We start from the raw sequence: 14,596 nt of genomic DNA, 5'->3' as shown, positions 1-14,596 counted from the left end.
GGTGTGAAGCGGAGAAGGGTTTGTTTGAGAGATTTGTAGAATCACAGGTACCATAGGTAATGAATCAAATTAAATTTGTGATGTGGAGATTCAAAATAAGAGAGAGAATTTTTCTCATAATATGTATTTAAAGCGTGTAACTCAGAGAATGTTATGAATGCTGACGGATGGTGGCTCAGGTTTCAAAATCCAACCAACCAAAATCTAACACCTCTCCTACCTCCTGAAAGTGTGAGGAAGAAAACCCCTTCCTAGTCTTTTAAACAGAAAAATATCACCACTGATTCAAGAAGTGTTTGATCCATTGGTTACTGAAAACAGAGTGTACTCCAGGGAAAGCGTTATTATGTCATCACTCAGTTTTCTGTTTTTCACATCTGTTGCTCACTGTCAGAAATCTGGTAGTAGGGGAGATGGATTCTGAGTGTAGCTTTGGCTGTTCTTGTAACAGGTATATAGATTCATGTGGTCAAGGAAGATAACATCACTGAACATTGCAGAGTATGTGTTACACATTGCATTACTAACACAGACTATTTTAAATAACTCAATTAAGTTTATGTCCATGTTTTGCATGTGTAAATTACCGGTATATCATTTGATTGGGGGTAAGAGAAGACTAATATTCACTCATAGTTGTGAAAGGCATTATTTTACTTGATATCACTCGATTTTGAGGAAAATTTCTATAATTATAGAGGGTTCTTTCACTGGAAATTTGGTCTTGAATTTGTTTTCTAGAAAATATTTTTTTCTCGCTTTATTGTTTAAAAATTCATCTTAAATGGCAAGACATGAAGAGCCTTTGCTGGTGATAACATTGAAATACTTGTAAATGTGCCCTTCTCAAAGGGCACCTTGAGATCCCTTCTTTACCTGGGGATGATTTTGGAGAAAATGTAATGTATCTGCCATTAAGCAGCCTAGGTGATACTATGTCTGTATTTGAGAGATACCTGAAAACCCACTCAATAGAGATGTATCAAAACATATGTAAATTTAGATTCACAAATACAACCGTATGGTCTTTCTCTGTGAGATTAAATCTATTTGCTCACTTTAAATTAATTTCCAAAGCATAGTAATTTGATTCCTAGTATGAAATAAAAGGTTGCAAATAGTTGCTTTGATGTTTTCAGAAACAGCTAACCAACTGGAGGTTTGTAAGGATGTGGTTAAGCTGCTTTTGGTGTGATTGAACTGGAAGTTGGAAATATTTCCTGTGGCAGATGCACTCTTGCTGTATAACTGCTTTCCCTTTGTTTTCACAAATAAAACTTAACGTTTTAGCTAGTTCTCTGGTATTGTACCTGTGTCTATTTTTGCATATTTAAGTTACGAAAAATGCATGAGAGTGCTTGAATTTGAAAGCACAAAATATTATGTGTATATATATACATATTTATGTATAAACGTGTGTGTGTGTGTGTGTGTATATATATATAAAAACACCTTGTCCTCTATGCACTTTTAACATGTTATGCCAGATCACATTAGTGATATTCTTGTAGTCTTATGGTCGCAAGGCTTTTTTTCCACATCCAAAGTAGTCAAGAGGAATAGCATCTTTGACCTTCATAACAGAAAGCCTAAATCTGCTCACTAACTTGCTTGTATGTGTAGGACATTGGTGGCATGGTTGCAAAGGGCCTTTACTTCTCAGACTGTGCAATACTAACAATTTTCTTCCTGAACTGGAATAAAAATGTAGGAGAAGGATGTAGGATTTATCGGTTTAGCTGGCCTGTGAATTGACCGATGAAATATAGGAAATTTTTTATTCTTGTTAAGCAGGACAGAATTCTTCAATAATTTATCCTAATTTTAATTAATTTTTAGACTTAGAAATGTAAAAGATTGCAAATGCTTACCAGTCTCAGGATATTTCAATTACTTTATTGAACCATGTTACAAGGTTTGAGCAACAGTGCAAAAATTGTTTGAAGTGTGGTATCTTGTTCATTCAGTCTAGAAACTTCCCTGAATGCCTAATTGTTTGTTTTGTTTCCTCTTAGATGAATCGACTCCTAAAGAAGTCAGCAGGGTAAGTGCTACTCTCCATCCATTCTAAAAATTAGTGTGTTCTCTGAGGCCTGCTGTTCACTTGAGATGATATTTGTGCAGTCTCTATTCCATGGACATAGTGGATCTCCAGAGAAAACAAAATGGTGTACTGACTGACTGGAGAACAGTTAATAAGGAAAATAAATATTAAGAACACTTGATTGGCTGTAAATAAATTAAAGGGTGTTTTGTGTCAGCAAATTTAGAGTCCTCACAGTGCTATTTTCATGATCTAGTTTTAAAAAGGTACTTCACGGAAAACAGGAAAATCATGGGACTTTCAGCACATGCATAACAGGAGACTATTTAATCAGTGTTACTGCCTCAAGAGATGGAGAGCATAAGAGGAAGAATGGGAAGGAATGTGCCCTATCTAGTAACTCCCTTTGAGATGTGCTGTAGTACAGATGAGCTAAAATCTTTAATTTGAAATATATTGCTGGGTACTCTATGAAATATAGCGTAAAGTCTTAAATAACTTATTCAGTAATAAATTCTCAACTCTAGCTTTACGTTTGATTGACACTGTGTCCTGCAGAATACATAGTTAGGGGGATCTGTTAGAAACTAGTGCCTTTGCTGGAAATGACAAAAGATCAGTACGGGTCAGTCTGTCGCCCTCAGATGTGTCCAGTCAGCCTGATGAACCCAAATGTTATTTTGTGTAAGATGAGTGAGCTGCTTACAGCTTTCTGAGGTGGAGTCAGGAATCAGTTTTGCTCTTCCTCTTGAATGTCTTGAATAAACAATTTCATATTCCCAGGAGAAATACAGTAGTGTCAGACACATATTAAAAATAAGGCTGGTTGAAAGACTGTAAAATCTGTCTGGGTGGCCTTACTCAGTGGAAGTCATGGAAAACACTAGGGCATGGAAGGAATGGAAACAGGCTAACAGTGGAAACCTTGGTTTGGTAACCCTGAAAGCAGAAGGCTGACATAAGGAGGAACTGAAGTTCACCTCTTATAAGACCATGAAAAATAGATTAAATGATGACTAGAATGAGTTTATTCAAGCATGTTTATTCAAGCAGAAGTTCTCCATATACGTGATGTGCTATGGATATATAAGGGTATTGAGAATTCAGGTAAAAATCAACATGTTTTAGTAATTTATTAATTTAGAACACATATTTTGGTCACCCCTTAGTATTGAGCCATTATGGCAGTTGAGTAAATACCTATCATTGCAACTGAAGATTATTGTTATTAGTATATTTGTATATATTGTTTTGATTTCAAAATAATTGAAGATCTGCCTAAAAATCTTGAAAGCCATAATTATTTCTGTGGAAGAAAGTTCCTTTTAACTGTCAGCAATTTGGTAAATAGATTCACATTTTATCTAAAACTCTGGAAAATGGAGTTATGAAACATATCTAGGTTACCATATTTGAGCTCTTCAAGGCAACAAAAGCAAGCTCTGGAACCCCAGAACCGCCTGAGTCTGCCCTGCCAGTCAACACCTCTGTCTCTCAGACGCACAAGTCTCAGCCATCTCAGCCCCTTGAAGTCACATATAGTGATTCAGAGTTTTGCCAAAGATGGATGGTTTGTCACTTCAACTTCTGGAGTCAGTGGCCTACAGATGATACCTCAGATGTTCTTAAGTAGACATATTCCCTCTTGTTTGTACACTTGGTGTGTATACCGTGTTACGCTACTTCTTTTTTTTTAAAGTACAGTACTTGAGGGCACTCAGTAATGCATCATACTAGAAATGAACATGTTTCTTAGTTTATAATTTTTTTGAATAATGCCATATATAATCATGTAGACCATTGTAATACATCTTCTTTCTTCAGAACCAGCTCAAACAGCTGCGGGTTTAATTAAAATCTGAACATAAATTAGAATTTAAATGGGAAAGTTCTGCACGTGAGTAATGTTTTTCAGACAAAAAGAATATTCATGCTGACTGAAGAACTGAATTTTACTCATTAAGTGTTACGATTTTAATTCCTGAAAATGTCTGCAAAAAGATGCTTTTATAGGGAAGCAAAAATAAAAGTTAGTGAAAGGAAATTTATTGCAGAAATAAATCACAGACTGGTTTAAAATATTAGTTAGGAACCAAGGTAGAAGTATGCTGAAAAAATGTTTTGCTCACTGCTGGATTTTTTTTTTTTTAATCTTTCAGTGTTGGGCAGAGTGAAAACATTAAAATATTCATATTCATATGCTCTGACATTAGTTGCTCCAATAGCCTCCTTTTCTGTTGTTCTTACACAGGACAACAGAACTAAATTGAGGGAGGATATTTTTTGTTAAATTTATTTAACCCCTTTCTCCCCGTAAAAGCCTCACCTTTTCTCTTTATAAACATACAAGATCATAGGGTTGTTCTAGGGACTCTAAATACTAAACTTGTCATTCATTTGCCTTTTTTTTTCTTTTTATCAGCAAAATGCAGTGGTATGAATGGTGTCCAGATTTTTGGGGGAAAAAAAAAATCTTTTACTTGAATTATTGCAAGGAAATACTTTCAAGGGTTTGTGTTGCAGTTTCACACTTTGAAAACTGAGGAAGTTCTGAAAAATGCTGTTGTATAGGAACTGCATTTTTAATCTTTTGCCATTTTTAGCAGCTTGGTAAAAAAAATGAAAATAAAGTAGCAATCATGGCTGTCAGCATTACATTGCATGTTTTTGAAACAAGAAGAGAGTAGGAGAAACCTTCCACATATTTTAAATTGTGATATTTGTAGCATAGAAGCTTTTCAAAATTTATTTTAAAGTCTAGCCTACTGAAGGCAATTTCACCAATATTTTGGTGTTCAGAAGTTACAGGTAAAGATACCCTAGTTTGGCCTGACATAGTAACTGACAGGTGGGGGGAAAAAGTGTGTGGGGGAGAGATTTCCCAATGCCTGTAGACTGTGATTGGCATAAACCCAACTCCGGTTACAAAATATTTAATGAGCATCTGTGACCAAGCAGTGAACCTGTGAACTTTTTACTGCATGCTACATTCCAGTATTTATGAAATATATGTAACTGGGGACAGAATCTCCTTTTCACATGACGTAGTATTAGGAACATCCTTGGAAATGCTGAGTTTCTTCTGCTTACTTAGTGTGCAGCTGTGTGTTGGCTGATCCCATCCATCCTAGCTACACAAGTGGTTTTCTGGGCAGAGGGATTTAAGAAAGAAAACCAACTATTGAACTGTTTTGATGAAGAAAGCTTAACCTGAATTTATACTTTGCTTTTGCTTGTTTTATGTGCAACAGAAACAAAAATAGAGGAGTGTGAGTTTGAGCATTAAGCACATATGTATTCATGTATATCTAAAGATACATTTCTTTGACAGTATTAGTGAAAACAGGGTGTATTGGAGACATGTTATTCTTTTCAGTTGGCAAAAATAACCCCATTCCTACATGAACTATAGCCAGGATTTTGTTCTACGTGCTGTTAAGTTCCCCATGATCACTGTGTGCTCTTTTGTACCTCAGATTCTGAAGTTTAAACGAAAATGCCTGATGTTCCTGATATGATCACAGCAAAACTAGCTGTTATTCATTTTGCTTAATGACTTCCCATTCCATGTTTACATGAACAATACTTCCAGTGAAGCTGACTTTTGGCAAGTACCTTTGCTTTTTAAACTCCCGTGATGCCAACAGCAATCCACTTTGCAGAAGTTTACCATGTAAACACCAGAAAATTATTACCTAGCAAGTGACTAGCTCATTTACAGTACTTTATTCTTAGAAACAGGAATAATACTTTAATCCTTTCCCCTTTTTGGACTTGGAGCTTTTAGCAGCTACCTTGGCACCAGCTAGCACCCAGCACAGTATGTCACTGACAGTAACAGAATTAGCAAGTGTGTTTTCAGTAAATAATTGCAGTAATTGCATGTATCTTCCCTGTGCAACTGATGATAAAAGTTTGGGCTTTTTATGACACGTTGGCAAAGCAAGCTCAGTCTTTGTAGTATTTTCTTAATAAAGATGGGATTTAAATGTTTTCACACAGTCCCAGAACTGAAGACTGCGACGGATTAATCAAAAAGTTAGGGAAACTAGAACAAACATATATATTTAGCCTTTAGAAGTAATGCAAATGGCATTGCACCCATTGTCACGAGAAGAAGATGCTTGTATAAGCTGATTTCTTTATAAAGAAAATCTTGTGGTTACTGTGGTAGTGATAAGCAACGGTGGTAGGAAAACGAGGAAGTTTATTTTTAATTTTGTACATGATGTCTTTAGAGTGTTTGCAAGTCAAGTATTAGGAGGGAATGTGTTTTTATAAAAAGCTTTTTAAAAAGAGGAGCAGTATTCAGCCTTGTCAAGTTAAAATGAAGCTCATTATGCTGTTTTATTATATAATCTGGAGAGGTGACATAATTGAGATATTGATGCAGTTTGATGAGCCTTACAGTTAATAACAGCTTATATAGTTACTTCTGTGTAATCATAATGTTATTTTCTTGTAAGCCAAGCCTTTGCTTTTTATTATGTCTTTTTCCTATTACTAGTGAAGCAATTTATTGTGGTGTTGCCAGTTGATAACAGGGAAGGAGCTGATGGAAAGATTAAAATTGGATGCCAGTTGAAAGCAGGAAGCTCTAGGGAAGGTATTCACTGTCTTTCCAAGGCTTGGAAGTCAACGACATAAATGTGCTGGGAAATGAACGTCCTTCAGAATTAGTGAACTCTTTCTGTGCAGAGTGAGAGCTGGTTTGCATCTTTAGAAATCATAGGGGCTGTCCTGCCAAATGTCATCTCATATTTTCTCTTCTTTGCTGTTGTCATGAACAGTGTTTGATGTGCCAACAAACAATTCATAAATACCTGTACATGGTGCCCCAATGCTAAACTTTATTTACTGAACAAGTTCTAACCCATGTCCTCTCCAGACAAAACAAGAAGAATAGACGTCAGACAAATACGTGTATAAGCAGTTTCCTCTGAGGCTATGTACAAGCATTAAAATTAATCACCTCAGCTATGTCTGCTCTTTATAGCCTCTTGCTTTCCAGTGTCCAAGTTTAAACAAAACTTGCTATTCCAGCCAACCCTGGTTACCTCTTCTGATTTTTTGGAGCAAAGAGACTTTCCTGAGCTTTTTCTCCAAGCTTACAGCTCCTCTGAAAGCCAGCTCTGCACTATATGCTTGCTTAGGTATTCTCCTTACTTTTCAGTCTGAGGATCTGACATCCTTTGGTTCAGCATTTCCGCCCTGAAGCAAGCAAACAGTTTTATTCCCGTCTTGTTTTTTTTTTTTTTTGTGGTGTGATTAGATATGTTTTCACTGTTATTAGGACACAGTTCTCTCTTTGTTATCTGTGCCCCAAAATGAGAAAGACCAGTTTCTATGCAAGATGTGAACGAGTCATCAGTGCAGCTCTACAGTGCAAAATAGTGAAAGTACCAGGCCTAGAGGAGGTAGCAGTACACATAAACATACATATCAAACATGTACACAATCTAATTTATGTACACATAAAAATGACCTGAATAAAAGTTTGTGTTCGTTTCCCAGTCTTATTATTGGTTTAATTAAATATTTTGGCTTTTTTTTTTTTTTTCTACAAGCATTTCTTTCTTTATAGCCTTTGGTCAGCAGAAATGCAGTAACATTACTATGACTAAAATACAGTCATTTCTTGCATTTGAGGAAGTAGGAGACTATTGTGATGCTTACAGGTCTGGCCTTTTCTGTCTCTAAATTAGGTATCTGAATACTCATTACGGTAAAGTGTAGTGACACATGGAATGAAGTAATTTTAACCAAGACGTCTCTTAAAAGGCTGCCCTTGCTGCAAAGGGACTGGACTTGGTCAGCAATGTTTCTCTCCTTTGAGGGGGGAGAAAAAAAAAAGACCAGAAAGAGGCAAGACTATATACTTCAGTTTAAAATTTGCTTATTACGTGGCAAATCAAGTAATGGTCACAGAATTCTTAAAGGACATAAAGTATTGCTTTTAAAAAAGATACAGCAATTGAGTATTGATGATCTTCCCAGAAGGTAAGTTATGGAGGCAACTGGAAAATTACACAGAGAAGTCACTTAAATCGAGGAAGTAGCTGTGGCTCTGTTTTTTTTCATAATGCTACTTGAAAGAAAGGAAAAGCTGATCTGTTTCAACAAAAGGCATCAGTTTAGTTTGTTTGTTTATTTATTTGTGACTCTAGTGCTTGTTTTTAAGAAGTACAAAAACGTTACTGTTGGGAATTCTTATCTTATAAAGCAGGTATCAATGGCATTGAAAACTTATATATGTAAGATCAATCTTTTTACACTTCTGGTTCAGTATGAGCATACCTAGCCTGAAATAGGTTAGACTGACATCTCAATCAAATATGGATCAAATGTTCAGACCATTAAGGCTGCAAACAAGGGCACTTTTTTAAAATTTGAAGCTTTTCTTTGAGTTCATCTTTAAATTCATTCCCTGATGACTCTTGCTGACAAGACTGTGGTTTTATAGAAAAGAAAACTTGTGTTGGCTGGAAGTTTATGAGGAGGTTTTGGTTGGTTTGGCTTTAGCAGCTGCTTATGTACTGGAGTATGCTTCATAGAGAAGAGTAGCAGTCAGTTTTAAAGACTGAAGAAGTTTGGGTACAGCTTGTTGTCACATTCCAGATCTCATGACTTAGAGGTGTTTGTGGTGAAATCCAGTCCCTGCTTAAGGACATTGTTTTGTATAAAGTGCTACGCAGAATCACTTGGATTCATTATCTGCAAGTCTTGATGCTGTCATTGGCAGATTAATTTAAGTGGTTTGATGAAGTATTAGCTGGTAATCTGGAACACTACCTCATGTAACCAAAGAGAGAATAGGTCTTTTAAACTCCTTTGTCTATATACAGACTCCTTGGCCTATGTACATCCTTTGTGCTTAGTGATTTATTACCCTTCAACAGCTGTGATGCCTTAAAAGAGCCTCTGTTTGTCCCAATGGGTCCAAATCCTGGTCCAAGAATTGTTTTTTACCTGCTTACCTGAATTGCTGGTTTTGGTGGGGTGACTTTGTTGTTTTGGTTTTTTTTTTTAAGAATATAATTTTGATCTCACAAAGCTTTTTTTGTCCTTAGTTTTTTGAGGCTCTTTTTTTGTCCTTTTGTTTTTTTGCCTGCTTACATGTCTTAGATTACATTTATGGCCCCAGTTTCAAGTGTCCTGGGACAGAATAGCCTACACCTTTCAGTGGTGTCGCCCCTCTAACACCTCTAGAGTGCCTTGCAAATGGATAGGGTGGCACTGGACACCACATATATAACATTAGTTTGCTCGGCACTGCTGATGTCCATATTGCACTCTGTCCAGGCAGCCCGCACAATGGTCAGAGTCAGGCATTGCCCCTCATCTCCCTGCTCTTCTTGCACAGCAAACAAAATAAGGGAAGCCTGGAATGGCTCTGGTGGCTGAACCTGAAGCACTGATTATGAAGATCCACACTGCTTTCCCAGGGCTTCTCTAACATTTTAGTCTGATAATAATTGAAAGGGTGGGGAAGCCTTGAAAATTTTTAAGAACATGCTTGAGGCTTGCTAGAAGAAGTGGATGTTGGTTTCCCAAAAGTCTGTTTCTGAGACATACTGATATGACAGGTCGGTACCTTCTCCTTTTTCTTGGGCAAAACATCTGTGCTGTTCTTCCATGTTGAGCCTCTAAGGAGATAGGACTTCAGAGTCACCTCCCAGCAGGCAGTACTGCTCTGGCACTGGTAGCCCTGTGGTTGCCTAGAGGCCGCTTGCATTGGTTGGCAAAGAGCTCTGTCTTGTGGTTCTCTCTGACATCCTCTGAAACCAGCCTAAGAGGCCTAAATTACAGATGAAAAATAAGCAACATCAAGACCAATCTGTGGATGTGGCCACTTCCCCCATGTTTTGTGGCTTTCACAGTTTGTTTGTTTGTTTTTTTTTTTTCTCCTCATCCAATGAAGTTCTGCATCCCCAAAGTACCTTTGGCCATCCCTCTCCACATCATGTGGAATTTAGGCTGTTTGTTTATTCTAACTCCTCCTAGCCTGCAGTAATGTCATACACTATGATGTCTGTAAAAGAACGTGTTTCTGTTGCAGAACCAGGCAATTGTTGCTGTGGAGAAAGAGCTCTGTAGTATGGAGTAAGTATTATGTAGGAACTTGCTCTTCTCATTGCTATTCAGAAGCCACTTTAAGAAGTAACAGAGAAAACAGATCAGCTTCTGGATTATGCTGGCACTTATTGACCCAGTGATGTATTAATGAAGGTTTTTTTGTTGCAGCAGAGGGCTTTTTCTTTTCTGCAGGAGTATAAAATGCCCCTGGCACAGCTACCCTCTAAGCATGAAAACTTGGAAATTAATCTTCATTTCAGTTTGTCATACATAAAATTTACTTTAGCTATTATGTCCTTGAACATATTTTTTTAGTGTCTGAATTGTTCAGAATGAATGCTTAAAATTAATCTCACTCTATGATATTTCTCTATCTCCTTTCTTGGAATAAAATGTTTGTGATTCTCATCTGCTTTGTTTAGTTCTAAGTCACAACACTATTCTTAAATCACCTGTCACGGGTTGCTGTGTTCTATTGCACCACAATACTCTAAAGACAAACAACCATAGAAATACTTTTATATAAATCCTGCAGAATTCCTTCTTACATATTTATAAATGTGGATATGAATATATATATATAGCAGGATTTCCCTTCTTAATTGCTAGTTATTTTTCGTAGCATTATAATGTGTGCAGCTACTAGAAATATGATGCCAGTGTGGTCATGGTATGATAGTGCTAAACCAGTTTTTAGTCCACTTGAATGATTTTAGTGTAATGTTACTGAAATTCAGAATTTTACAGTAAATATGCCAAATTACTTGTAGATGTTGAATCTTAAATAGAAGGAAATCAGCAATGGGAAGAATGAATTAAGTAAAAGGAATTGTTTATTAATGTTTAAATTCAAGCTGAACTACAATAACAAATTAAGGAACAGTACTTACACTATATGTGATCACAAAGAAATACTCTTTTTTTCACCAAGTGTGTTGTATTTTTTTGAGTAATTGCTTTCCTAAAGTAAGTTTAGGAATGAGCAGGTCTGTGTTAGCAACTGCATTGGATAGTGCTTGTACCAAGGTTTGCTGATGACTTATACAGTGTTTAAATGGAGGGTTTCATAAAGAATATTGTGGTTTTTCAACCAAACATAATTGTGGTTATCCAATATAAAATGCCTAGAACCAAATAAATAAACCTCTTTCACTCCACTGTAATAAAAATAAAACCATTTTACAGCACGACAGAGTAATTCTTTGCTGGCAATTGATGTAAGTCATAGAATTATTTAATTGTGAATCTGGACAAACTCTATTCATCGGGCCAGTTGTGGATCCACAGATTGTCAGTAATAGAAGTCTGCTGTATTACAGCTGTATGTATTACGCTGCTACCATCATTTTAGTAACATGGATGCATGCAATGATTTGCCCTGCTTACAATATGTTTGCAAGCATGTGTTGCAGAGGTGAGGATAAAGGGCATGTAGCTTATTATGTAATTACTATGCACGCAGAACTACTTCTTGATTATGGGGAAAGTTGTTATTCTGCCATGGCTATTAATGCCAGTAGGCTCATTTTGATGATGCTTTCTCTTAATGTATTAGCTTTAACCTTTGAAGATTTGATTTAAATCCTAACTGTGCATCGCAGACAAAGAGATATGTATTAATTTCCAAGTTCTGAGAAGGCATTTTTCCACATGGTAAAGTCTTTGTGCATGTGTGCTTGATTAGCTATTATCGCTTTACGATAAGTGGCATACTTTTGCAGATATGGCTTACACATATGAATAATACAAACTCTGGTTCATCATTTTTTCTGTTATATGGTTACTTTTGGCAATATCCTAAGTATAAAAATTCCATTTTCATGAAACTATGCTATTATTTTCTCCTTTTGAAAAATCATACGGTAGTAAATACTGGATACAACAGAGGACAGTAAGTGGAAGCTTGCCAGCTGCCATACGGGGCTAATAATGGTAATGGCATGCTGTATTGTAAACTCAAGACTTAGAGCAGTTTATGCATGTATGCAGTGTGACCTTACATTGCTGTCAAAATTTATAATCATCACATCAATTTATAGAAGGAATTATTAAGTGTTAAGTCTGTTATACATTGAGAACATTTTGGACACCCTAGATCTCAAATGTTCTAATATGTCTGTGTGGGGCAATAGATTAATACAACACCATGTGTTAAGAAGGGGTCATGGCAAAGGTTGTATGCTCTCGGGAACCATTTTAAAGTCAAGATTAAGATGTGCTTAATTTAAAGGAATCAAAAATTGATATTATCCAGCAAGCACTTGGGTTTTTTGTTGGTGAAGTTTGGGGTGGGGTTTTTTTTGAGATGAAGAAGCCAAATGTATCCTAAATATATGGTTGTATTCTCTGTATTTTGACATAGTGTGTTGTATGTAGAAAATCATGAAAGTAAAAGTGGGAATAAAAGTTTTATCTTAGAATATATTGCATAAATTACGTGCTTAATTCATCAGTAAGTGTCACATATACAGGTTTTCCCAAAGTTACTGACAGAGAAGATCTAGAGAGATATAGAGGAGAGTTACATAAGTGCACCTATATGTGGGAGTGTGGGTAAACTGTGGTACTCTGAACTTCGATGACATGTTCCATAGTACTGTTTTCATTAGTCTGGTCTATGTTACATTTGGCTCTACAGTGTGAATGAGCAGGAGAGTAAGTCTTAGTCTTTCAAGCAACATTAATTCATCTAAATATCACCAACTAATTTTTAGTTTAAACAACATAACGTACTGCATCACTGAGTTCAGTAATTGACCATATTACTCTCTTCAGTTACCACATTACCAGTTTTGGGCAGGGTAATGAATCTTTACTTACTGCCAAGTATTGCTTTCTGTGAACTTACTGTTCATGATGCTGTCATGCTACATGTGGACGTTTACTGCTTTATCAGCCCTTCAGGACTTGGTTTCAGGATTTAGGAGCTGGATAACCAAATGCATCCAGGCCCCTGAAGGAGGCCGTGTCTCTTTTCCCATGAGGTTTTAGCCATGTCATGCTGTTTCATCGTACCAGAAACCAGGACCTCATTGCTCCCATCTAAATATCCTAACTGATTTGTAGTTTCTTTCTGGCTTTGTCTGCCATCTTCAGTTGAAAAAAATGCCTCTTAGGCCACAGTGGCTAGCGTGATTTTTATGCATGTGATTTCTGTCTGTCAGTCTCTTGGTGTTAATTGCTTCTGTATTTTGAAAGGTTGAGCTCCTTGAGATCTTTTGAGACCTCAAAGTTCTGGTGCTTGGCACAGTTCAGTCATTTGCTTCATGAATTTGAGGTGGAAGATGCTGGCAAAGGCAGCTAGTTGCTCCCTTTCATGGTGGATTAGGAGCTTAAAAGGAAGAAGTTGAATTGTCACATCTCTCAGTTTCTTCTTAAGACATTGTCATGTGACGTTGGTCAAGTTTAGGTGATTACTAATTGCTTGGTGGTGTACTCAGTATACTTTAAACAAATGTGTAGTGGAGCACAGAGTGGGGTGCTATGTCTCTTGCTTGGTTGTGACCCAGTTCTTTAAGCAGCTGGATTAGGGCAGTTGCGATTGACTCGGTATTGGAATCTCAATGTATTAGTTTCAATAAATTTATGTTTAATACCTGAAAAGTACATCTGAGTTATTCTAATATGTTCTTGTCTTTGCTTCCATAGTACCAGGATACGAATATGCAAGGTGTAGTGTACGAATTGAACAGCTACATAGAACAGCGCCTGGATACAGGAGGAGATAACCAACTACTTCTGTATGAACTGAGCAGCATTATTAAAATTGGTAAGAAGGAGAATCAGATGTATCTGAGCTGTTACTTAGCCTCAGTGGACAGCACATTTCTTATGTGGCATGCTTAAAACAGGTATTGGGGGATAACTGTTTTCTTTGGATGTTGTCTCAGTATGAACTTTGCCTTCTGTCCCTCAGTGAATCCCTGGCTGCACTTAAGTGAATTTTATCATTGCAGAGAGTTGTGTATCCAATTGCAAAATTAGAGTCCCCTGTTAAATGAACCAAAGAATAGACTATTCTGGTTCTGATGGTGTTGCAATGTCAATATTGAAAGTAAAAAAAAAATAAAAATCTACCAGTAGTATCACTTCATGCTGGAACTTTTGAAACAATACTCAGATGTTACTGAAAGAGGGCATGTCTTTTGCATAATCTCAAATTACATTCAGTTTAACCATATTTTTCTATCTGATGTAAGCACCTTTTGTGGTAAGACAATACTATATGTGATCAAACGTTAAAAAAAATAAAACCAAAAAAATCACAATGACAGTATAAGTGTAATTTGACTTCTTTTTAGCTTCAGTGGATCTACTCAGACTTCAATAGGAAGCATCAGTAGCTTTGTTCAGTGTAGTTTTCAGTCCTTAGAAAGGTTTTTCTGTCCCTGCTACTTCATCATTTTGTAATGATGAATAATAGTTATAATTTTTATATATATATATATATATATATATATATATATATATATATAT

At 36.4% G+C, this 14,596-nt stretch overlaps 1 protein-coding gene across 2 annotated transcripts in view; it reads left to right on the top strand.

Moving 5' to 3' along the window:
* Nucleotides 1-14,596, top strand: part of PDE10A (phosphodiesterase 10A) — a 375,046-nt gene that overhangs the window by 298,765 nt on the left and 61,685 nt on the right. For both annotated transcript variants that reach the window (XM_026846120.1, XM_026846118.1), the window contains exons 3-4: nt 2,016-2,044; nt 13,769-13,889. In XM_026846120.1, coding sequence (XP_026701921.1) covers nt 2,016-2,044; nt 13,769-13,889 — 150 coding nt within the window. The remainder of the gene's footprint in view (nt 1-2,015; nt 2,045-13,768; nt 13,890-14,596) is intronic.

This window comes from Athene cunicularia (genome assembly GCF_003259725.1).
Source record: "Athene cunicularia isolate RWA chromosome 3 unlocalized genomic scaffold, athCun1 chr3_part1, whole genome shotgun sequence".
Lineage (NCBI taxonomy): Eukaryota > Metazoa > Chordata > Aves > Strigiformes > Strigidae > Athene > Athene cunicularia.
This window is presented reverse-complemented; position numbering and strand designations above follow the sequence as displayed.